Raw genomic sequence first — 23,114 nt, forward strand, 5'->3', positions numbered from 1 at the left:
TAGGAGATCCATTTGTGGATTATTTTGTGAACATAGCCAAATCAACACAAACTTTTCATTATCGCGATTACTTCTTTCTGTGCCGATTTGATTAGAATCCCCCCTGAGAGCGAGTCCGGGCTTTACAGCGACTTCTGCACATCAATTATTATTATTATAATTGTTGGCGCTAAAGTGCTAGAAGTTAAAGTACGCAAGAAGAGCTACCTAATAATTTAATTTTTAGGTGGGATCATTAGGTACTTTATTGGAGTTTGGTCGGCTTATCTGGTGCGTTTGTTTATTGTTGGTATTCCTATAGAAATACTGTGATAAAATAGACCTCGACAAATGTGTTGTAAAAAGATAAGTTTATAAAAATAAATCCAAAATGTACAGTCATATGCTGAAGTTTCCTTTCTCTGATTAATGAGCTCTTCGAAATTGAATTTATCATTTCTGTATTGTACGTATGAAACTGATAGAATAATATCAGTTCAAAGCACCGGTACAGCATTTCAATTTAAACACTACTATTTTTCTCAGGTTGACAACATTGCTGGATTAGACCAAGGAGCAGAAGTGCTGATAAATACTGGCAACTACCAAGATAAGAGTTCGATTCCTGTGCCTAGAACAGTATTCCATTATTAAGAAAATCAGCAGCTAGGAAAAAAAAGGGATGAAAGAGATAAAGAAACCAATAGCATATGGGAAAAAAATGCAAAAAACTTAAACACCTTTTTTTCTTTGTTTTGTCCTGTGGGTTATACCCACTGAAAAAATATTTGACAAGCCGCATATCGGCCGAAATCCACGCCAAAAGTGGCCTTTGGGCAGCCCTTAAGTCGAATATAGAGCTTTCAGGTTTTGTGAACAAGTTCTATATTCCACTATAAGGCTGCCCAAGGGCCATTTTTTACGGTTTAATTGTTACTTGGATATGTCAAACAAAATGTCTCAAAATCCCATTAATACAAACTTCAGGCTCGTTGAGCGACCCCTTCCGTGATCCGATCTGGCCAAAATTTGGCTGAGCATCTTGCTCTAGGCTTAGAATCAATTTATGCTTGTAGCGCATAACATTTGACAAGTTTGAAATTTCCCATAGAAATCTGGGGCAGTCTAATTTTGGTATTTTCAGTATTTGTTGCAATTGGTAAGGTCGAATGATTTTTTAAGATGTTACGGTTTATCTGACCCAAGCGATGAGTACTAGTTAGACCCATTTCACCTCCGAATTCGATGCTGTTTATTTCCGATGGTGCACTATCGGGCTCGGTCGGTTTGAACAACCTTGTTTGGAGAGATTGGATTGTCTCTAGGGCCTTTTCCAATTCACAATTCAGTCTTGCAGTTCTGGGTTTCTCCTGGTCTATATAGGTCTTTCAAAGCTTGGTCCAACTTGTTTTTGTTGCTTCTTGGTTTTCCTTGAATAGTGGGAACAAATTTTTTTTTCACTTCATGTTTCGTTTTCTTTTTTTAATTGCTGGGCATTAAACTTATGGCTCCAGGTTCTCCAAATATATCTACTTGGAACCTAGCTTCTTATTTTTGTTGTGTTTTTTTTTATTTAGCTCTAAGTTGGAACCAAGCTACAATATCTTTTTTTTTCTTTGGTTCTGCTGATTGCTATATCAGTACCATATGAATAATTATGTAACGTGCTTCAGGTTCTCCAAATACAACATTCGGAACCAAGCCAACCTAACCTCAACTACCTTCCGTTATTTAGAAATAAGCTACACACAAAACTTTCGAGGCCGAAAATTAGCAAAATTTTGCTCAAATTTGACCAGCTAAAATCTTAGCAATCAATTTAGCAATTTTTTCGAACTAAAATTTTAGCAAACGAGAGAAAAATTTAGCCGCCGCAATTTTTGCTCCCTTTTCTAGCAAAAAACAGGAGAAAAAGATCGCCGGACCTGAAATTTCAAAATTTATGGGCTTTTCTCTGGAGATTTAGGGGGAATGTTTGATTATTAAATACAATACTCAAATTTCATTCACTTTTAATTTATTGTTCACATTTTTCCAAAAAAATTTAACACTTCGTAGAACATAAGTTCCGATCCTGGGGACGTACTTTCCGGCGAGCGAAATGCAATGCCATTCTTACCAACGAATACACTAAGTTGTGTGTCGGATGGAGATCGTTGAATTTTCAATCTCGGCCCTTTCCATTTCCAGACTGTTGAGGGAAGTTGTACCTGGTAGAAAAATAATAAACAGTTTTGAAATTAAAAAGTTGGAAAATCTGTATAATTTATAATTGGCCCTACCTGTACGCTTCCGGCGTCGATTAGGCTAGTATATCGTGCTCTGCGACGTAGTTCCACCTCCCCGTGGTGCAGAGTGGAAACGTGTCTGCAAGTCCGGCGTATTGCAGATGTACGGCCAAGAGAACTACACCAAACCCACTAGAGGCCGTCGACGGGTCCCGCCAAACCCGCGCGGAAGAAGTGGTGCACCCGGGTACTTAGGTACCAGTACTTGGGTGTGAGTGTGATGGTCCAACACGCTGTCGGGGGGTCATGACCCTGATATGCGGATGCGACCGGAGGGAGAGCGATCGCCAACTTGTTTTGCGCTTCGGTGGGTATAGACCCGTCTCGCAAAATGAGTAGATGCGCAAAGTGGTGGCCAATGGTGGGCCGATCACTTAGGGACGTGTTTACACGTCAGTGTCCGAGAGGCACATTCTGCCGGAGGTGTCAGGGTTCGACACGCGTTTCGGGAATTGTTGCACCCGAACCGCGAGTGTGACCTGATGAGGGCGTTCTATAGCTCGATCTGCGCTTCGGGTGGTCAAGCGCCCGACTTGAAGATCGGGTAGCTGCGCTGAGTGGTGACTTAAGTCAACACTATTTGTGAGTTCGGAGGAGTCTGAGTCCTACACGTGGCCTAGGGGGCTTACCCCCCCTACCCGCGTGTTTGAACAGAGAAAGTGCCGTCGACAACTCGCTTTGTGTTTCTGGCAGGCTTGGCAAAACTCATCGTCATGAGGCGTGAAGCTGTGACTGTGAAGCCTCTTGGTCCGTCAAAATCAATTGACTGTTCCTTAACGACCAGTCACTTCGTTTGCCAGTCATTCAACCCCCAGTCGTTTGAAGCTGAAAAAATTCCATAGTCAGCATTTACCAATCGCATTCGAACGAGTCGTCGACCGAGCTGAAGACGAAAAAGAAACGCATTTATTATTATTGTTACTCCTGCCAGCAAGCCGAAGACGACCGAAGACGAAAAAGAAACGCATTTATTATTATTGTTGCTCCTGCCAGCAAGCTCGTTTTCAGTTTTTTATTGCTATTGTTGCTCTCTGCCAGCAAGTCGTTCAATTAGTTGTACCTGCCGTCAGAAGCCGATCGAAGTGTGATGAGATTTACCAGTCACTCTCAGGAGAAATGTTGACCATGTGTAGGAGCTTCGCCAGTCGATGATGGAGAAATGTTGATTGTTGTCGTGCTTTATCCGTCATGCGAAAAGGGAGGCTCCGTCAATTGAGAACAGTGCCCGTCGTTTGATGAAACAAAACTAGTCGGGTCAAGCGTGACGGGCGAAATTTACCAACACTGGTTTCTGGATCTTGGACTGGATTCACAAAGTTAGTAGTTGCGCTACGTGGGGACCTCATTCACACGATGAGATGTCGGGTCCTAACTCGTCAGAGGAGGGGTCGCGCATCGAGTTGTGTTAGAATGAGGCTATGCTGACAGAGGGTTCGGAAACGAGTATTGCCTTGGAGCGCACTAGCGCGAAATGACCTCCCACTATTGAAGCAAAGTGTGTCAAACAGTTCGAGGTGGGAACAAAGGTCAGTGGCCCCAGGTGGACTTTATGGCGTAGGGGGTACAGTGTTCCTTAGCATTGTATCATGAGTCGTCCAATTGCACCCATGGACCCAGAGTAGCAAACTGGGGGGACGCGGTGGCTCGCCGTGCCTTGGAATGCAATCCGTAAAATGGATTTACCACCTGGGTTAACAACTAATAAAAAAAAAAAAAAAAAAAAAGGCTAGTATATCGTAGTTGACTTAGCCACCTTTAGAACCACAAGAATCGAACTTTCGGAACCGCGCTCAATCGTGTCAGTTTGTTTTTTTCCTCCCAACACGCGGTGGCTGCTGTCTGTACACAAAGCGGCTAAACAACCTTCGTTTTGCTAAAATCAAGCAAGATAAACTTTAAAACTACTAAAATAAAGTAAATTTAACTTTTTGCTAAATCGACGGTAAAAAAATATTTTTGCTAACGGAAAGTAACAGTGAAATTTTGCTAAGTGGAGCCCCGAAAGTTTTGTGTGTACGATGACTTTTCTCTAGTTCTGCTAATCTTTTGATCGATAGGGGAGAATGAGGATACTTGATCCCTGGGGATACTTGATTCCTTAGCTATATCTCGAAACTGGAATGTCTTACAAAGATCAAATGTTCTAGAAAAATGTGCTAAAATGAGCTAAATAACAATGCTTGTAGTTTAAAAATTTTTAACAAAATGATTGTTTGAGTAATTTTACTTTGTTTGAAAAATTTCACAAAATGTAACTTGAAGATCTTTTTTCATCACTTTAAAATGTTCCTTACATGGGAAAATTATGAAAAAAATATTTGTTCCAATGTATCATTCGTTCGAGCGTAAAATGAACTTCATAATGCCATATTTTCAAAGTAATGGAAAACTCTCAACTTTTTTCAGAAAAAGTTTTCTAAAATGTTGATTATGGGTACAATTGATCCCCTAGAGTTGGGTACAATTGATCCCCCTTCCAAACGGCATATTCTTCTTCTGAATTGATCGTTATGATTGCTGATTACGAAATTACTAATATTTATCCAAAAACTAATATTTATCAAAAAATTGTCTGAAAAAAAGAGTAAAAATAATGAATTTTCGCTTAATTATTAAAAAATAGCGCCTTTAAGTATGCAATGGTATTAGCGTTGAGACAAAGTTATAGAATTTTCTTCTTATGTCTGCTATAAATTGTGAAATGAGAACAAACTTGACCATAATAGTCAATTAACATTCTATATTAGGGTTTTGTTTGATTTTTATACAAGGATTAGGCTTCCTGAATAAAATATCAAGTCTCCTTCAATAGGGGATCAAATCTCCCCTATCTTCAGAAAAATCGCAATTTTTTTACTCCCACGAAAATGCTTCTAGTTCATCAACGGGTTCAAGTATCGTTCTAATTTTTGGAGCATAGAAACTTGAAGTTACAAGCTGTCAGAAAATGTCAAAGACGGCGAGTTGCTATTTTTTCCAAAAAGATATGGTGAAAATAAGAAAAGGGGATCAAGTATCCCCACTCTCCCCTACCGTAATAATAACTTTTTTAAATTTTCTATTCTATGGAATTCAGAAGCGAACCTAACTTACTGGTCGGAGCATCGACCGCGCCACTTCTGTCGTGAATTTCTTCCGTGTTCATTATTTTCTGCGTTTTTAATTAAAACTTTAAAAAACTTTTTCTTTTTAAACGGTTTATCGGAACATCCGACCGCGTCAAGAATCGGTTTTAGAATACCTTTTCAGTGTTGCGAAACCTCTCACGCTCTCTGGTATGCACACATTTTAATGAATTTTGTGCACATTTTGCAACACTGAACCAAATAACGTTTATCATTCATACTAATTTTTGTGTGCTGATTATTGATTTTCATTGACCCACCAGACTTAACGTTTCAGGCATTTGTCAGTAATCTGGCATCAAAAGAAAATTTCGAGTTTTTCGAATTTCCTATGGCGGCCCTCCCTTCGGTGATTTAAAAAAAATTTAAGTCGATTTTTGACATTTTTTTTAGATAACACCAGATTTCAACGTTTTTTGCATTTTTAAGTAATTTTGCATCAAAATTAAATTTTTAATTTTTCAAATTTCCTTTCGACCGCCCCTTGCGGATTTTTGAGTGCAAAAAAAAACCGAAACTTTGAGCGCTTTCAGGCACATCTTAATCAAGTCCGATTAAGCTGAAATTTTACACAGGTCAGTTTTTTGGGCTAATCTTCAAAATGTATATGGTCGGTATTCGAAACTACACACAAAACTTTCGAGGCTCCACTTAGCAAAAATGAGCTGTTACTTTCCGTTAGCAAAAAAAATTTTTTACTGTTGAGTTAGCACTTTCTGATTTCGTCTTGCGTTTTGCTCAATTTGAGTAAAAATAACCCATTTGCTACTGCATTTAGTATTTCCAGTAGTATGGACTCGAACTTTTAGTGTGGTAGTTTAGTACACGAACCGCGTTTCGTTTTGACAGGAGTTTGTTTTTTTTTCGGGCGGTCGCGATTTCAAAACGTTTACGCGGATCGCTTGCGTTTTCGGAACATTTGCATTCCGTTTTCACCTGGTGGTTCCTTCATCAAATGAAACGGACGGCTGTGCACAATCGATGGGTTCTTTCTGTGCTGAATGGTGGTTTTAGGTGTTCCCGAGGAATTATATTTCCCGAGTATTGTTTGACCTTGCTGCTCCGGAGCTGCTGCTGTCTATCGTTGCCGCCCCGACTCCACTTGCCCATCTGGCTTGACCACCCCCAAGGCCACTCGTCCGTGGCCTTAGAGGAAGAAGCGGAACGGCCTATAAGATTTCCAAGGCAAAAAACTGTAGGGTTTCCGGAAATCAACCAGCTTCTTAAGATTATTCAATCTGGATGGTCACACCGTAGGTCAAGCACCCTTTTCTTCCCCATCTGGTTGGTAGAAACCTGTTTGGAATGGCTGCACCGAAACCAACAAAACAAAACCCTTAATTAATTAAGTGCAAAGTGGGCTGCAGATTATCCGGAAAATAGGGAAGAAGCCGTTCTGGATTCGTGTTGCATTCCGTGCGTAAAGGGCTTGTTACAAAAAAAATATTTCTGTTTATTTTATTTGATGTTTCCTATGTTTTCAGGTCATCTTTTTTTCTGCCCCTGCTAGTGGATATCTGTTTAAAAATCACACTTATGTTATGCCGATATCGATTGTCATTTGGCCCCACTGTCTCTCTGATCCAGATTCAAACCGCTTTCAGTCTGCCGGGGGGGCATGAAAATGACAGTTTTCGTTGCGTCGCTAGAGGTGGAAAATCGTTGCCGGAAAGACTGTTTCTTCGTGTTTGCCAAAAAAAAGAGCTCAAGGTTGGTAAGTTCTTTTAAATTAATATAAATCGCTCATCAGTATTATGCCTTTCGCAGCAGCAGTTTCGAAATCTACTTTGAATTTGAATTTGAAAGAATTTTTTCCATTTCAGATTTTCAAAATTCATACATCTTTTGGAAGAGCTACTAATGTTATGCGGGCAAACATTGTACATCGTAATGGAATCATGTGGATATCAGCCGGTGCATGTCTCAAGCACCGAGGAAATTATGGAGAGAGATTCGTTTTTGGTAGCATAAGGAGAAAAAGGTTAGTTGACATTTTTTTAAGTAAACTTCCTAACAGACTCTAAGGGCCAAAGAGGGTATGAGTGCAAAACTGCTCTATCAAAATTTAATAATGTTCAACGATTTTTTAAATGTTATTAAAAATTATGTGAAAATCTGATTTGCTTAGTAATACATACTTTCATGCTTTTTTGATCGATCAAAAACTACCACTTTGCGAAAAATATATGGAAAATAACAACACAAAAAACTTGAAAGCGTGCTTTTTCGAAAAAAAATTTTTTGCACCTTTACCATCATGATGTGGTAAATTGAAAATAAATTTCCGACCTTTTAATCATTCAAACTCGGAATACGTTCTTGCCCACTGAACGTTTTCAAGTATTAAAATAAATTTTGGTCAGCTCTCATTTAAGATTAATTTTGTTTTAAATAAATTCATTGCAAAAAATATCGTTACATAAATCCTTACATGATGAACGTAATCATTTTTTATACAGATTCATAATTAGGCTTCAATAAAACGAAATTTCTACTTAACATTGAAATATATTGCTTTCGGTTTTCTTCTGTCTGTTTTGTCTCTTGATTTGTCTACAGATATTGATAATCGAGTTAAAATTTTAGGCGTCAACCATATTTGATAGAACCGGGAAATAAAAATAATTATATAAATTGTAAGAATCAAAATCTGAATTCTTATACAATTCTATACATGAAACAAAATCTTAACAGACTACTAATTTTTGGCTTTCTTAATAATAGCCCAAAAGCTTAATACCATTCGAAACTCCCTATAGTTTTTTAGGTATTTTCTTTTTATTGGATGATTCATCCCACCCCTTAAAAAGAATCTAAAATATTGTTCTTCAATGTGACTTAATCTGTCCAGCATTATTAACAATTTATGTTATTTTTTTTCCAATTCTCAGATTCCGGAAGACGCGATTCATGGATGGCTCATATATCAATATTTTCGGTATCCATGGAACGCCTTCATGTTTCGGAAAACACCAGCGGGATTATGCATCCTTCAGACGGTTGCGTTGTTGTGGTTGCTGTAGATCAAGGACAACGCCTTGTAATTACCCCTCACCTAAGCGGGTGTTCCAAATTGTGCCTTAATTGAGTATACTTTACTTTTTAAAGTGTAAAATAAAATGAAATAAATCCAAAATGCATAAAACATATTCATTTCTAAATAGAATCACAACGGATAATTCAAAATTTTGAGTTAACTAAAATTCTAGTAATTTTTGGGGCAAAAATATTTTTGCTAAAATTTTAGCAAACAAAGATTTCATTTACTGAAAAATTAGTAAAAACTTAGTCCGGACACTTTTGACTATTTTGCTAAAATTTTAGTAATTTTTTTTTGCTAATTTCATTGCTAACTTTTTAGCTGGTCAAATTTGAGCAAAATTTTGCTAAATTCCGGCCTCAGAAATTTTGTGTGTAGGTATGACCCATTTGGCTGCCACTCTAATGTATAATCTAAGTAAATTACTTCTCACAGTTTGTAAGTTGTAGAGAAAGAGAATTCTCCAGATTTGACAAGCCAAGTTATAAATTTGTATAACTAAATTGTAAATTTGGCTGTTGAAAGAAGACAAAAGTTTTCATCACTGGGGCAGCATGTATGGACAAGTTTACAATAAGAAATGTATTTAGGATATAGTTATGCCGTTTATCCAGTAAGTAAACGCAGAAAAAAACCAGAGCTTAGAAACAAAAAAAAACTGAATTTTAATTCTTAAATGGACTTTGATTCTAACAAATACTTCGAATCATAAATTTATTTAAACTTCAGAGGCGAAAAGTGAAGTGGAGTTTATTTGTTCCAGAATTTAAAAAAATCTTCTCGTCAGCACTTTCCTTTGTCAAAAAAAAATCGCAGCGTGTTAATAAGTAAGAAAGTAAGTAAGTGTGTAAAAAAGTAAGTACGTAAGTAAGTAACTAAGTAAGTAAGAAAATAAGCAAGTAAGTAAGTAACTAAGTAAGTAAATAAATTAGTATGTATGTTAGTAGATACGTAAGTGAGTAAGTAAGTGAATTTGTAAGTAAGTAAAGTCTGCTTCATTTAATATTGGAACAAATTCTTTTGCTCATTGTGGCGCTCCTAGTAGACGGATTTGGAAACTTTTTTCACCCACGTGTCGGGAAATTCATTACCTTTCACCACGTATTTATGTCATAACACCAAACGATAGCATTTTGTAAACAACCGCCATGGAAGCCGAACGGAGAGATCAAATTGTGCACAGTTTTCTTACGAGTAGGAGTACGAGAATTTTTTCGAAACAGCAATGAATATTTTTTTTAATTTTTTTTATGAAAGAGTAAAGAAAATGCTACATTTGTATGAAAAACAAATTATGAATTCGTTAATAAATGACTGAACTACACGCAATTGTTTGTGTTCCAATATTAAATGAAGCAGACTTTACATCCGTCGAACTTGGTCAGCACTTGGTCGTACAGCTTTCGAGCACGGATTCTGACCACATTGTTCTGCTTCAGCGTCCGATTTGGCTGTTTGCTGGCTCGGAATGACCTTATTCCTTCCCGGAGACGAATTCGTCGCACCGTACTGTGAGCGGCCTGGAACTTATTGGCCAAATCGCGGTCTGAAAGATTGGGATTCCTCTTGACGGCCTTGATGACTTTCCCACGCAGTTTCCGGTCGACAGTTCCACTCCGACGCTTCGAATGCGGCTTCCGAGCCGTCGTCAATGTTTCCTTGTACTGCTTGATAACACGCCATACGGTATTTCTGGGCATTTTAAGCTGTTTAGCTTAGGGTTACCATACGTACTCTTTTAAGAGTACATGTACTCTTTTTCGATCGAGAAATGAGCGTACTCTTCTTTTTGTTGAATCTTGCCGTTTGTACTCTTTTTTTGTTGAAAGACATTTTATCATAGAAACGAACTTATTTCTTCCAGTTCTTAAGTTGGTGTTCCTATATGTACAAGAAGTCCGAATAAATGCAAAACTTTATGCATTCATGGCACGGTACTTCAGGTTTCTCTACTATGTTGAGTTTTTCAAACGATTAATAAAAATGGAAAGCATCACAAATCGATTAAAATCTAAACTTCGTTAAAAAAAAGTTTTCTATTTCATCAGCAGTACTTTTCTATAAGTAAAATACAACAACTTCGACAGTTATAAACCTGCTTTTGAGGAAAACTCGCTTTTGAATTATGCAATTAGCGCCCAAACAGTTTGCAAAGAGCACGACAGTAGTTTGAACTATTTTTGAAAGGCAACATTTTCTCTTGTTTGCGATGTTCTGATCTCTATCTCTTCGAATAATCCAACGACCTTTAGACTTTTCACAAAAAATCTGCAAGAAAATGAATAAAAACTAAAAACGATAACTTTAGTAAAAGTTTTTTTTTTTTTAATTGCCAGGTAAGTCACATTACTAACAACTAATTGTCACTTTTAAATGGCCTTAAATTTGCTGGTTTCTCCCGTTTTTCCTAAATATTTTGAAATATTATTTCAATGTACTCTTTGTGGCGTTGGAGGATATAGTAACCCTAGTTTAGCTAGCTTCGATGCCGACAACAATGGATTTTCAAGAAAACTGTGCACAATTTGATCTCTCCGTTCGGCTTCCATGGCGGTTGTTTACAAAATGCTATCGTTTGGTGTTATGACATAAATACATGGTGAAAGGTAATGAATTTCCCGACACGTGGGTGAAAAAAGTTTCCAAATCCGTCCACTAGGAGCGCCACAATGAGCAAAAGAATTTGTTCCAATATTAAATGAAGCAGACTTTAGGTACATAAGTAAGCAAGTCAGTAAGTAAGTAAGTAGTAAGTAAGCAAGTAAGCAAGTAAATGATTGACACATTGGAGTAAATGTTTTTGGTATAATTTTCATGTAGCAGGAAACATTTGCAAATTATGAAAAAGCCTTCAAGTCACAATTGGTTTAATTTTTTAACTAACAACATAGCTTTTTTTTTTGCTACATTTGGCAAATGTTTCTTTTTATGTTAGTGATTAAGTTTAGGCTAGGGCTGAGTTTTTCATACCCAGCTAAGAAAAAAAGTTGTATATATAATGTTATAAAGTTTGAATACTTACATCGAAAAAATGGCTTTCTCCAGCAGACCCAGACAGGAGGCGGCAATGGCTAGAACGAAGCCCAGAATTCCGAAGAATATGTGCACCGGCATGTAGGTGGCTCTCAGCGGTTCCCGCAAACCAGGAAACAGATAGGACACAAATCCGAACACGTACTGCAGTCCAAAAATGACCACCGCGGCCATTCCAATCCACGAGTGAAGCGTGTACATGTTGGGAATCGGCGGCTGGGCCAGATTGTGCGAATCGAATGCGGCCACCAGAGCTACTACGGTAAACACGAAGGCCAGCCCGTGAATGACGGCGTGGGTGATCTTCAGTGGCTTCTTGCGGGCGTATCGGAAACCTCGGTATACCAAAATTGCTGTAGAACGAAACGAGATTTCACTGATAATTGTTCGAGGTAGATATTTAGAACATGAAACCTACAATTTCCGTAGAGGAAGATCATCCCAATCGACATCAGCAGCGGATGCCAGTTGAACTGGACACGAGGTTGCGAGGTCCAGGCCACTCCACCGAGATGAACGCCGACCCAGGAACTGACCAGAATTATGATCGTTACCCCCACCATCTGGGTGATCAGGTACAAGATCCGGAAGTTGTTGAGCGATTGCGGGGACGATGCAGCGTTGTTGGTGTCCATTTTGAATGTACTTGGATAGGAAACTGAAATAAAATCACAAAAAATAGTTTTTTAAAACCCTAATGTTTCATTCTAAATAATCATTTTAATCTTAATTATAAGTTTTCGCTATAATGCGCATGAGCTTCCGTCCTATTATTAATATCTTGAGAATTCGCATATCTAATAATCTTAAGAACTCCAAGTAACATCTCTTTTTAAAATTAACTACTCATTTGTGGTTGATATTCCAAGAGGTGTTAGACATTTATACACTGTGGTTCACCCGAATGAGAAATTATAACGGCACTCGTAACACGTGAGAGTGTCATTTACCGCAATCTTCATAATAATTTCGTTCGGTACACAGATAAACTTTGCTGATTGCCGTTTAATCGAATCGTCATTTATCTACGGTGCTGGCGTTTTGTTTTGAATTTTGAAGTGGTTGCATCATGGTCTAGGTCTAGGTATAATATGCAAGTCAGTAAAACAGCATTGTCTTATCTTATTGATTTATACTCGATTGTTCGACTTTGACGAAATAGTAATTATGTAATAAGGAAGTGACAGTAATGCTGGTGATATGGCGATAAATGCCTCGGGCGTTATCTGCAAAAGAGGCTGATAGTTTTAATATTCGGTTCAAAAAGTCCCATTCATGAATTGGTAATTTGTTGTGTCGTTTGTACTCGTTATCTTACTTCAAACTACAAAAAAAAATGCAATTTTTGAAACACTTTTCCCCATTTGGCACTGACGTCAAATTGATGCATTGGATGGGAAAGCCCACAATTTCCTGCCTATTGCAGACGATTGATAAGCTGCATATAGTCTGAGATGTGTGATCAGTTAGCGATAAAATTATTGATTGAGGATGATTTGGCTGAAATGCCCGTTATCATAAACATATTAGGTAATCAATCGGATCAAATAAATGAAGGTTTTACCAAATTATGACATCTCTGCATCACTTAGATCAAAATTTCAGCGTATCTTCAATGCAGAGTGTAATATGGCTGGCACCATGGCTTAGTGGACTGAGTCGATTTGAGGTCATTTTTGATTTTCTCAAACCCTGGAGTCTTAAAGCATTGTTTCGGTTCAAAACTCATACATTATTTTTGGGGAATTAAGTAACGTTTACATGAGTTAGTTTGAACTTTTATGTTTGGAAAATTAAATATTTGGTTCTGAAAAATCAACATCATTTTCTGTTTTTTCTCTGGAACCGAGCCTGCGAATGAGATTTGTGCCAATGTATAAATTTTTCAAGGAAAATTTTCCGCTGAATAACTTTGTCAAAGACCTTTGTTTTAAAAGTTATTAGCTGTTTAATAAAGGTATGTCTTTTGACTTACCTTGAAAAATAGTCATGCTAAGTACTTGAAAATTCTGCAAAAAAATCATGGATGAGTTTTTCACTGGAAGGAAGCTTTTTAGATCCAGGGTCGGAGAAATTCAAAAATGACCCCAAATCGGCTCAGTCTTGTTTTCTGATGTGAGTGAATGTATCTCGCGTTGCTTTTTAAGTGTATTGTGATCCGGCCTATTCTATCTAAAAACCTGGCAAAATCCGGGCATTTGATTTCAAAATTGTTGACCAAAAATCCGGGTTAAGATCCGAACAAATACTCAACAAAATCAAGAAAAAGAATCTTAAAAAAATCATCAAAACTCAAGCAGGTTTTAAATTGTATTGCTGCTCAAAAACTTTCGGTCTGGACGCATAAACAAAAAATTTTACAACCCAATTTGTTTTTTTTTTTTTTGGCAAATAAAGTGAAAAAATCCGGGCAAAATCCTAGCTTTTTTCAATAAAATGTGGGCAACCGGGCCGAACAGGACTTTTCCCAAATTTTGTATTAAATATCCGAGCAAACCCGGATAAATCCGGACAATCTGGCTTAGCTTAGTTTAGGGTGCGTTGTTTTGAAACTTTTTTTTCGAATATCTTAAACCCCGTAGTATTTAGGTTTCCTAGTGTTGATTTAAATTTGTTCGGAGAATATAACTTCTAGGGCTTTTCTTGAATATTTTGTTCTCACGCAATGCAAATGAAATTCCAATAGAACTCCAATAGAACTTTGCCAAAAACGGCAAAGCGGTAAAAGAAGTAAGAAAATAGTTATAACGCCCTAAAAAGAGCACTCTTTTTTTTCATGAAAACGAACTAGCAGCACTAACATGTTTTCCTTCCAATTTCAGAAATATTATTTTAACAAGAAAATAATTGAGTTTTGTGCATTGAAATGATCTTCATTAGATTTTCTATCGTTCGCAAAAAAATTGTTACAGTTACCAGGAATCAAGAATTCCACCAGATTACAATGTTTCAACTCCAAGTGACAAACACTCAGTGAAAACTAATTGATTTTGATTCAAAAAAATATTCATTGAAATAAAAACTCCTTTTATTTGAAACAACATACTATGAGTTTGATTGTAAAGAAAAATTTTTAAAATGAAGGGTGTTTGAAGTAAAGGAAAACAGATTAGAAACTAAGGAATTTTTATTTGTCCCAGAATGAAAGAAAAAACAATGGAAAATTACTTTGTCCTAAATTTTTTTTTCGCTACGTGAAGGATTGGAAATCCGGTTATGCAGTAAAAATAATTTTAAGTGTGAGAAAAGAAAATAAAATGTCACATGACGATAATTCTGTCAGACTAAGAAAAAATTTAAATGATCGATGAGGCGGCTAACACTTTGAAAAATATGATCGATTGGTGTAGTTACATTTATACCTGTTCATTACCATCTGATGAATTCGAGCAATTGAAAGTCAGCAAGATGGAAGTACCAAACTGGCCATGTCATAGCCAAGTAATCGAGCACGTGGTAAAGATAGTGTCAGAGGCTTCAGACTCTTATGAAGATCATTGCATCAGAAACATTTAAGAGCTCCAAAATTAAAATCTTTCTTGTTAAAATAATATTTCTGAAAATTGTACAGAAAGCCTGTCAGTGATGCTTGTTTTCTTTCATGATAAAGAATGTTCTGTTTGAGGCGTTATAACTATTTTCTCGCTACTCCAACAACAACTTTGGAAAAGTTGTAGCTAGAACATTTTTGAGTTAACTCCATATATTGAAATTTAATTTGCATGGCGTGAGAACAAAATATTTAAAAAAAAGGGACATTCTCGGAACAAATTTTCGCGTTAAAATTCGAATCAAAACCCGGGTACCTAAGTCTCATTTTAAAAATCTGCAAAAATTCTGTCGTTTGTTTTCACCAAAAAGGAAACTTTTTGGACTACAAGGTTTTTGAAATTCGAAAAAAAAAATTGCAAAACGACACACACTACATAGCAAAAATTATTTTCTGTAAAATTACGCAAATGTCGAAAATCAAATTACGTGACATTTAATTTATAGTGTACAACTTTTTTACTGGACATTTGCTGTAATAATAAATGAATCTTCGTTAACTTTTAAGGAAAACAACTTAAAATTACAGGTTTTGTTAATTACAGGTTTTGTTAATTACAGGTTGATTTATTTTAAAGGTTGCAGTTTCAGTGACACGTTATAGTCAACATTTTTTTCTGCGTATTTCACATCCCAAATATTCAACTTTTATTTACACCTAGTATTGAGGTAAAATAAATAATCCAGTATTTCTTGGGTAACTTTCTAGTACCTGGGTTTCATTCTTACAATTTATTTAAATTTCTTTAAAAAACTGAGAACACTTTAACCTCCCTTAGCTGTTAGGGTCTATATTTAAAGGGTGATACGGTCAAAATTTGGTCAAGGGAAAACGCGTGTAAATCGGTGAAATCGCTTAGCTTAGCTTAGTTTACTAGTCATATCCACCTTAAATCATAGAACCTGAAGTGCTGATATGATCATTCATTTAAAACTTCAGATAATATATTTGACTAGACCTTGCTCAACTTACACACTTCAAATTCCATGATCGCTGGCGTGGCTAAACAGAACAAGTTCTATCTCGCCAATGGTTGCTACTCCGTGATTAATCGAGGCCATCAGCTTTGGGCAAGGGCCAAAAGAATGGTGCTTGGGACTTGCAGTTCATTCTCAATGCATAAAACTCATGCTCTCCCTTTGAAAATCATCAATAACGGCGCCGGCCACGTCCTAGTAGTCTATGAGGAATGAAGGAAGGATTGTTAGTAGGATACTTCCTAGGATCAATTAACAACCTTTTGTACCTTTATATTCCAAGGACTAATTTTGAAAAATTCAAAAACAAAGGTAAGTCAATATCACCAACTATAGAAACCGTCTATACGTCTGCGAATCTCCTATTTCTAACTTTGAGGCAGTGATAAAAAGTAAAAAAATGTGTTTAAATTTTCTTTAAACTAGCTTGTTTTCCTAATTCTTATTTCTGATACACAAATGTGTTTTCAAAAACGACCTTTCAGAGTAAAGATACTTTCATCAAACCTCGAAGAATACTTATAAAGAGATATTTTAAAACTAATTGTTTGCTGCTGGTTGAAATGATTTCTAAATTGTTCTATTTTAACTTTAAACTGGTTATGTAGATTGTTCTAACTGAATAAGATCGTTTTTGGAAACTCATAAGTACAATTCAATTCTTTGCCTCATATTGATTTCACGTTTGGACGGAGAAAACAAATCAAACAAATAAGTTGGTTATTCAAAGCATACAATTGAGATATCCACTCTCAAGTAGTGGATTAAGTTATACTTGAAAAAGTCAAATGAAAATATTCAACCGAAAAACTCAAGGTTTGTATAAAAAAACTTAACAAGACAATTGACATTATTTTATAAATAGTAATTGTGATGTAGTAGGTACATATAACAAATTTTATGAATCGATTTTGTAAAGAGTTTTATAACATTTTTTGAGGCATTTATGTGAAGTCCTCAAGCGGTAGAAAATGACATATTTTTTATACAAAGATCTCAAAATCGGAAAAATAGTTAAATTTTCACTTTCAGCTTTCAAAAAACTTTCAATGAATCTTTTATTTGTTTAATATTGAATCTGATATTCTTGTGCCCTGCCATTTCAAGTCAATGACCAATATTAAAGCGCCTATATTTGCTTTTGAAAAAAAATACAGAATAAAAAGAAAACAACATGAGAAGAACATAGACCCCTTTACACCAAGGTAGGATTTAAAAGGTTTGAAAAAAATATCGCACTTAATAAATATCATATTTTGCAATGTTATCTATATAAACAAAATATCTAAGATGAAATTTTGGAGAATACTTAGCTTGCCAACATCTGTTGCTCGGACAATCTTGATGAATTCTTTAACAGAAATTAGAACTAAGCAATATTCTTCTCCATCAACAATTTTTTGCAGATAATCACCTTCCTTTTTTTTCAATTTTATTTTTTCCGTGTAAATCAGTGAAATCGTTTATTGAAAAAAATAAAATTATATTTCTTTTTCAAGTTTAATTAGTATAGAATTAAAAACGAACACAAACACATACAGTTAGGCTTCCGCTTTTCCAAATCCGAATTGCCGGGCCTTACGCTAAACCCCTGCGATCAGATTTTGTACAGCCACCTTGTCCACCTTCTTCGCCGCAGAAAGCCAGTTTGCCTTGAGCTGCTGCTCGTCCTTAGCAGTTTTTTGGTCTTCTGTAGGTTCCGCTTGACAATAGCCCAGTATTTCCCAATTGGGCGGAGCTCTGGCGTGTTGGGAGGGTTCTTGTCCTTGGGAACCACGGCGTACCACTCCATGGCCTTTTAACCGTAATGGCAAGATGTCAAATCCAGCCAGAACAGTACGGAACAACCGTGTTTCTTCTAGAAAGGCAGCAGACGTTTATTCAAACACTCTTTCACGTAAATTTCTTGGATGACAGTCCCGGAAGCTATGAAAATTCTGCTTTTCAAGCCACAGGTACAGATGGCTTGTCAAACCAGATATTTCTTCGCGAACTTTGACAGTTTAATGTGCTTGAAAATATCTGCTACCTTTCCCCTTCCTTTTGCCGTATAAAACTCCTGTCCCGGAAGCTGCTTGTAGTCGGCTTTGACGTAGGTTTCGTCGTCCATTACCACGCAGTCAAACTTCGTCAGCATCGTCGTGTACAGCCTCCGGAATCGCGCTTTGGCCGTCGTATTTTGTTTATCATCGCGATTTGGAATCACTACCTTCTTATAAGCCGATAGTCCGGCTCGTTTTTTGGCTCGATGCACAGTGGTTGACGATACACCCAGCTTATTTACGGCATCTCGGAGAGAGAGGTTAGGGTTTCGCTTGAAACTACCGGCTCTTTGTCGTCTCAGCGGCTTCCGGTTTTCGATTTCCCCCCGATCAAGACTTCCTGGCTGTCGACAAACGTTCCCCAAACACTTTAATTACATTTGTAACGGTTGATTTGGCAACTTTTAGCGATTTTGCCAGCTTTGCGTGCGAGTAGCTCGGATTATCGCGATGCGCGAGCAAAATTTTGATACGCTGCTCTTCTTTCTTGGACGGCATTTTGACAACTGAAGAGTGAATTCCAAAATCAAAATAGGAGCAACATTCTAGACGCACACACACCTTCAAATGAGGGGTGTTCAGGTTTTTTAAATTCAAAATTGAAAGAAATACGTCAAGTTGATATTGACCAAATTTTGACCGTATTACCCTTTATGGTATCCCCTAATAGGACTACAAAATGGAATATGTTTAAATATTTATGGTGGTGCAGACAGTACTTTTGGACGTTGTTTTTAACATAGGGGAGATAAGGGCATAATGGCCACCTAAAGGAAAACGCTTATTTAACCATAGAGAGCTAGATATGTGAATTATATCATTGTTTCGTGTTCAGACACTCAAATAGTCTATTGCCTAATAGGATGAAACTTGAAAAAGTAGATAAAAACGTTCATAAATGCATTTTAATTTTTTTTGCCGAAAGCTGAAAATAGGGGCATAATGAGAACCCCCCTGGGCAGTATAAGCACCATTTTTCGGGGCAAGATGAGCGTTTTCTGCCGGGGAATCTAGCAGCGAATTCGACTCGATGAAGTCAACTGTATAATAGAGCTACAGCTTGACTTCTTTCATCTGTCGATTTGGCCTATTGGTAAGGTGTCGGAGAGGTAATCAGTAGACTAGAGTTCGATTCGTGGTCAAGGTGATTTTTTTTTTTCGTTTATCATTCATGATCGATTTATTTTGCACTAACGGTGGGGCGTAGTTTCATCAAACAAAGCAGTAAAAAATAATCTAGGTCTGTTTGTAAAATTCAAAGAATCAACACATGCGCATACATTATGTTTCTGGTGTTTTGTTTGACGGATGATGCTAATAGCCGTATAATGTAACAATAAAAAAAAACAATCATGAATGGTATGTAAAAAAAAACCCTCGAACAGGAATCGAACTAAACAAGTCAAGCTGTACCTCTTTTATTCAGTTGACTTCATCGAGTTGAATTCGCTGCTAGATTATACGGCAGAAAACGCTCGACTTGCCCTGATTAAAAGTGCTCTGTTCGCCCAGGTCAACAAATTTAAGAAAAACGCGTTTTAAAATTGATTAAAGTGAAAAATCAAAAATTTTACGACGGTGAAAATTGAGAAACAATGTGTAAATCATGTTGCGGTGCGTACATTTCAGATGATTTAAAGGTCATAAAAGCTTATTTGGTGGTGCTCAAAAATTATAATATTCTCGTCACTTGAGAACCTAGCTGGTTATTATTTAATATTTCTGTAAAGATGATAAGGATATTTCTTTTTTTGGTGAAAAATTAATACTATAGGTAGTACGAAACAAATACTCATGAAACTTTGTTTAAGAAAATACGTACTTTTGTAGAAAAAAGGAGTGCTTATTACCCTGGGTGCTCGTTATGCCCTTATCTCCCCTATATACTATATTTTATACCGAGAATCAATCTATAATTTTTATTTGTTTTTTTTTTTTATTTAAATAGCTGGTAAACTGCGTTTTGATGTGCTATTTTATATTCTACATTGAAAATTGACAAACTTATGGGCATTTGGAAAGAGGGAATTTTTTTTTTTCAAAAAAAAACTTAAACAAACAAAAAAAATTAAAGTTTAAGAAATCTGCAAAAACACATGTTTGTATTTATGTAGCTGAAACGAAGAAAATTTTAAATTTTGGGGAAAATTCGAAGACCTCCGGCGCAAACCCGTCAGATAAAAAAAAAATCCCCTTATGTCTGATCATATAAAAAAAATTAAATTGTTAATTTATTCATTTACGAATTTACTAATTCCTCTCAAACATGGTTAATTGGTACTGGTTGATGTTTGTTTTTTTTTTTGAGATTTAAAAGATTTCCTAATCTGTAGAAATCACAGCCATAAAGCATATCATCTGCGTATTGAAATATCTTATATATAAAAATGGAGGCGTTTTCTTTGTGATAACATCACGTATGAATGGTCGGTCGGAATGAAGTGAAATTTGGTATCCGAGGGTTTTTTGGGTCAGAGATGGTTTGTATAATAGTTTCAAGGATCTCACTTTTGATGATAGGGGGTCCCAATACAAATAAAACTTTATTTGTTACGATTTCCATAAGAATCTATTGGCGAGCACAATGCAGTTAAGGACCTGTAGATGAAATTAAACATTTATTACGATTTATACTTTAGAAGGTAAAACGAAGTTTACCGGGTCAGCTAGTAGTAATAGAATTACCATGAATCAATTTCTTCAAACACTGGAATATTTTGACAATTTTGCATTGTATTTTTTTTCATAATTTAATTTATTCAAATATGTAGAAAACATACTTTAAAAGTGTGAAAGGCAAAAAAGGGGGCTGACAAGAATTGTTTGGCCCGCCGTCAAATCACATTTCCAAAATTTGGCCCTCCAGCTCTGAAAATGTTGGCCACCCATGCCTTAAGGTTGAATTTTTTTCAAAAGCAAACTGAATTTAAAAGTTAAGCAGGAAAATGGGTTCTCCTCTTTTTTCGATAGTCCGATGAAATGGAATTTAAATTTTTAATAGCGATATCGTCATAGGATCTTTTCATAACAGTTGCTATTGACTAGCTAGTTGTTTTCGAGCTAGCGGCTTTTGTCAGTCGAGTCATCAACAAAATCCCATCATACGCTAAGCTTTTATCTTTTCATTCCTTTACTTGTTCAATGATAGCAGGTATTTTCCAAGAACAATCTTCACGAATATGTTTGTTGGTATCCATCCACAACACCTCATTCACACGAATTAAGAGGCCAGCCCCAAACAATGCAATGCCATATGTTTTGCATGAGACATCTGGAGAGAAAAACCGCACCCCCACCAAACACCTCTTTCCGGTCCGTTTTCTTTCATCCATCGTGGATTCATGCGCAGAGACTTCTTACTCATCCGTGGCGTAGGTATGGGAACCTTTAGATTCCAGCGTCACAGTAAATATGACACAGCCATTAACCTTTTTTTGTGAATTCACGTCATTTTCTTTTTAGATGAATAGGTACGACGTCAGTAGGTAGTCTCAATCCGTGTGGTTCGAATGTAGTTCAAATATCATACAATGACCACGAACCGAATCGACACACGTTTGGGTTTATGCAAAAATATTCAACAAGTAAACACATAGTTCAACAACTTGTTGCCGCGATGCGATAAATGCTTACAACAAACAAAATGTAAAGATTCCCAATTCGATCCAAGCTAAGGGGGAGTTCGACTCGACTGATACCACCCAGTTGCGTTTGAGCTTTTCGTTTCCATCTGTTTTCTTCAATCGATTCATTATATTTTCCGTATATAACGAATTAAACCAAGCGTAGATCAATCAAATGATTTCTCCTTTTCCAGTCACAAATTTGCCACTTACTGCAAGCACCGAGCACGCTTCAGCTTATTTTCTGACTCAATTGGTCAAATTTTTTTTCGAGCTTTCGGAATTCACATTCACTTTGCTGGAGCGAAATTTTAAGACAGACCCCGCGCCTATGAAAAGATTTGTTGCAACGTTACTGAACCACATAGCCACCTCAACCTTCTGCTCAACCCCCCTTAAGTTTGGTTAATTTCCTCCTACCGAAGAAAGTTTTTCCCCAGTCAGTCGACGGATGAGTGGACCCGTAAGAAAACTCAGAAAATGGCGACTTTCAATATATTTGAAAATATGCCCCAGGAATGATAACAGGCTGCTCGAATGATAACTCGCGAAACTCACCGGAATCAATGTTTAGTCAAACGTTTCACTGATACAATTGTTAAAATAATTGTGAAGCCGGCAAAAAGTTCTGCGGGCGGCAGCAAATTTATCGCGTATCGAGACGGCAATGATTCCGAATTTTGAGCAGCTGTTTCGTTTGCTTTGCTGCCACGCACGACCGCGAATATCACTAAACTGAGCTGAGTTGAGCCACAAGTGGATGAATGGGCAACCACCACCAGCAGCAAGTCAGCAAATTTTCGAGTATCATAAACCGTCCAATGGCTTGACTTGGTACGTGGAGTTAGTTTGTGTGTTTCAACATTAATAGCGTTAAGTAAGCCATTCATAAAGCAAGAAAAAAGAATGAACTACCTTACGTCTATACATCGGACTTGAATCTTATGTTTAGTCAATACTTAACTTAATAAGATATTACCCAAAGTTAGTTGAACTAAAACATAAAATCTGAAAAATATAGATAAGTATCGAACATCCGTTAATAATCTCCATCACGGTTTCACCACATTTTACGGTAAATATCTGCCAGCGATAAAATCCAACGGTAACGTCGCGTTTCTCTCACCTCGTTTAGCTCTCAGTATTAGGTCGCCTCTTATTTTGAGACAAAATTTTTATTTTTGAATTTCGAGTAAATTCCGACGCTTTCTTTTTAACTTTTTCACAAAGCGGGAGTTTCAAATATTCAATTTCCTGTCAAAATTAATAATTTGTCACCGAAAACGTTAAAAATCTCTCTATTTAAATAAAAACAATCTACTACTTTCAAGAGCTTTTTTTTACTTAATGATCCCGCGCCGATCTTCCGGTGCATAGGGCCGTGGTAAAAGACCTCCACTGTTGACGATCCGAAATTTTCCACTTTGAAAACATGCTATTGTAGAAGGGTTTTTACT

The 23,114-nt window shown here is 36.7% G+C and overlaps 1 protein-coding gene and 1 long non-coding RNA gene across 6 annotated transcripts in view; one reads left to right on the forward strand and one right to left on the reverse strand.

Moving 5' to 3' along the window:
* The window catches only part of LOC129755502 (transmembrane ascorbate-dependent reductase CYB561), a 30,307-nt gene extending 7,904 nt beyond the window's left edge, over positions 1 to 22,403 (reverse strand). Inside the window, exons 1-3 of one of the 5 annotated variants that reach the window (XM_055752027.1) lie at positions 22,216 to 22,403; positions 11,884 to 12,123; positions 11,455 to 11,818 (exon numbers count right to left, since the gene is read on the reverse strand). In XM_055752027.1, the coding sequence (XP_055608002.1) occupies positions 11,455 to 11,818; positions 11,884 to 12,100 (581 nt within the window). In that variant the 5' untranslated portion in view covers positions 12,101 to 12,123; positions 22,216 to 22,403. The other 4 variants (XM_055752030.1, XM_055752029.1, XM_055752031.1 and 1 more) reach the window with 4 other exon arrangements.
* On the forward strand, positions 6,271 to 8,434 carry LOC129755503 (uncharacterized). Its single transcript, XR_008739271.1, has 4 exons — positions 6,271 to 6,808; positions 6,877 to 7,102; positions 7,216 to 7,373; positions 8,284 to 8,434. It is a non-coding gene; the product is annotated as an uncharacterized LOC129755503 (long non-coding RNA).
* Positions 22,404 to 23,114: the final 711 nt, after the last annotated feature.

Source organism: Uranotaenia lowii, chromosome 3, assembly GCF_029784155.1.
Source record: "Uranotaenia lowii strain MFRU-FL chromosome 3, ASM2978415v1, whole genome shotgun sequence".
NCBI classification, from domain to species: Eukaryota; Metazoa; Arthropoda; class Insecta; order Diptera; family Culicidae; genus Uranotaenia; species Uranotaenia lowii.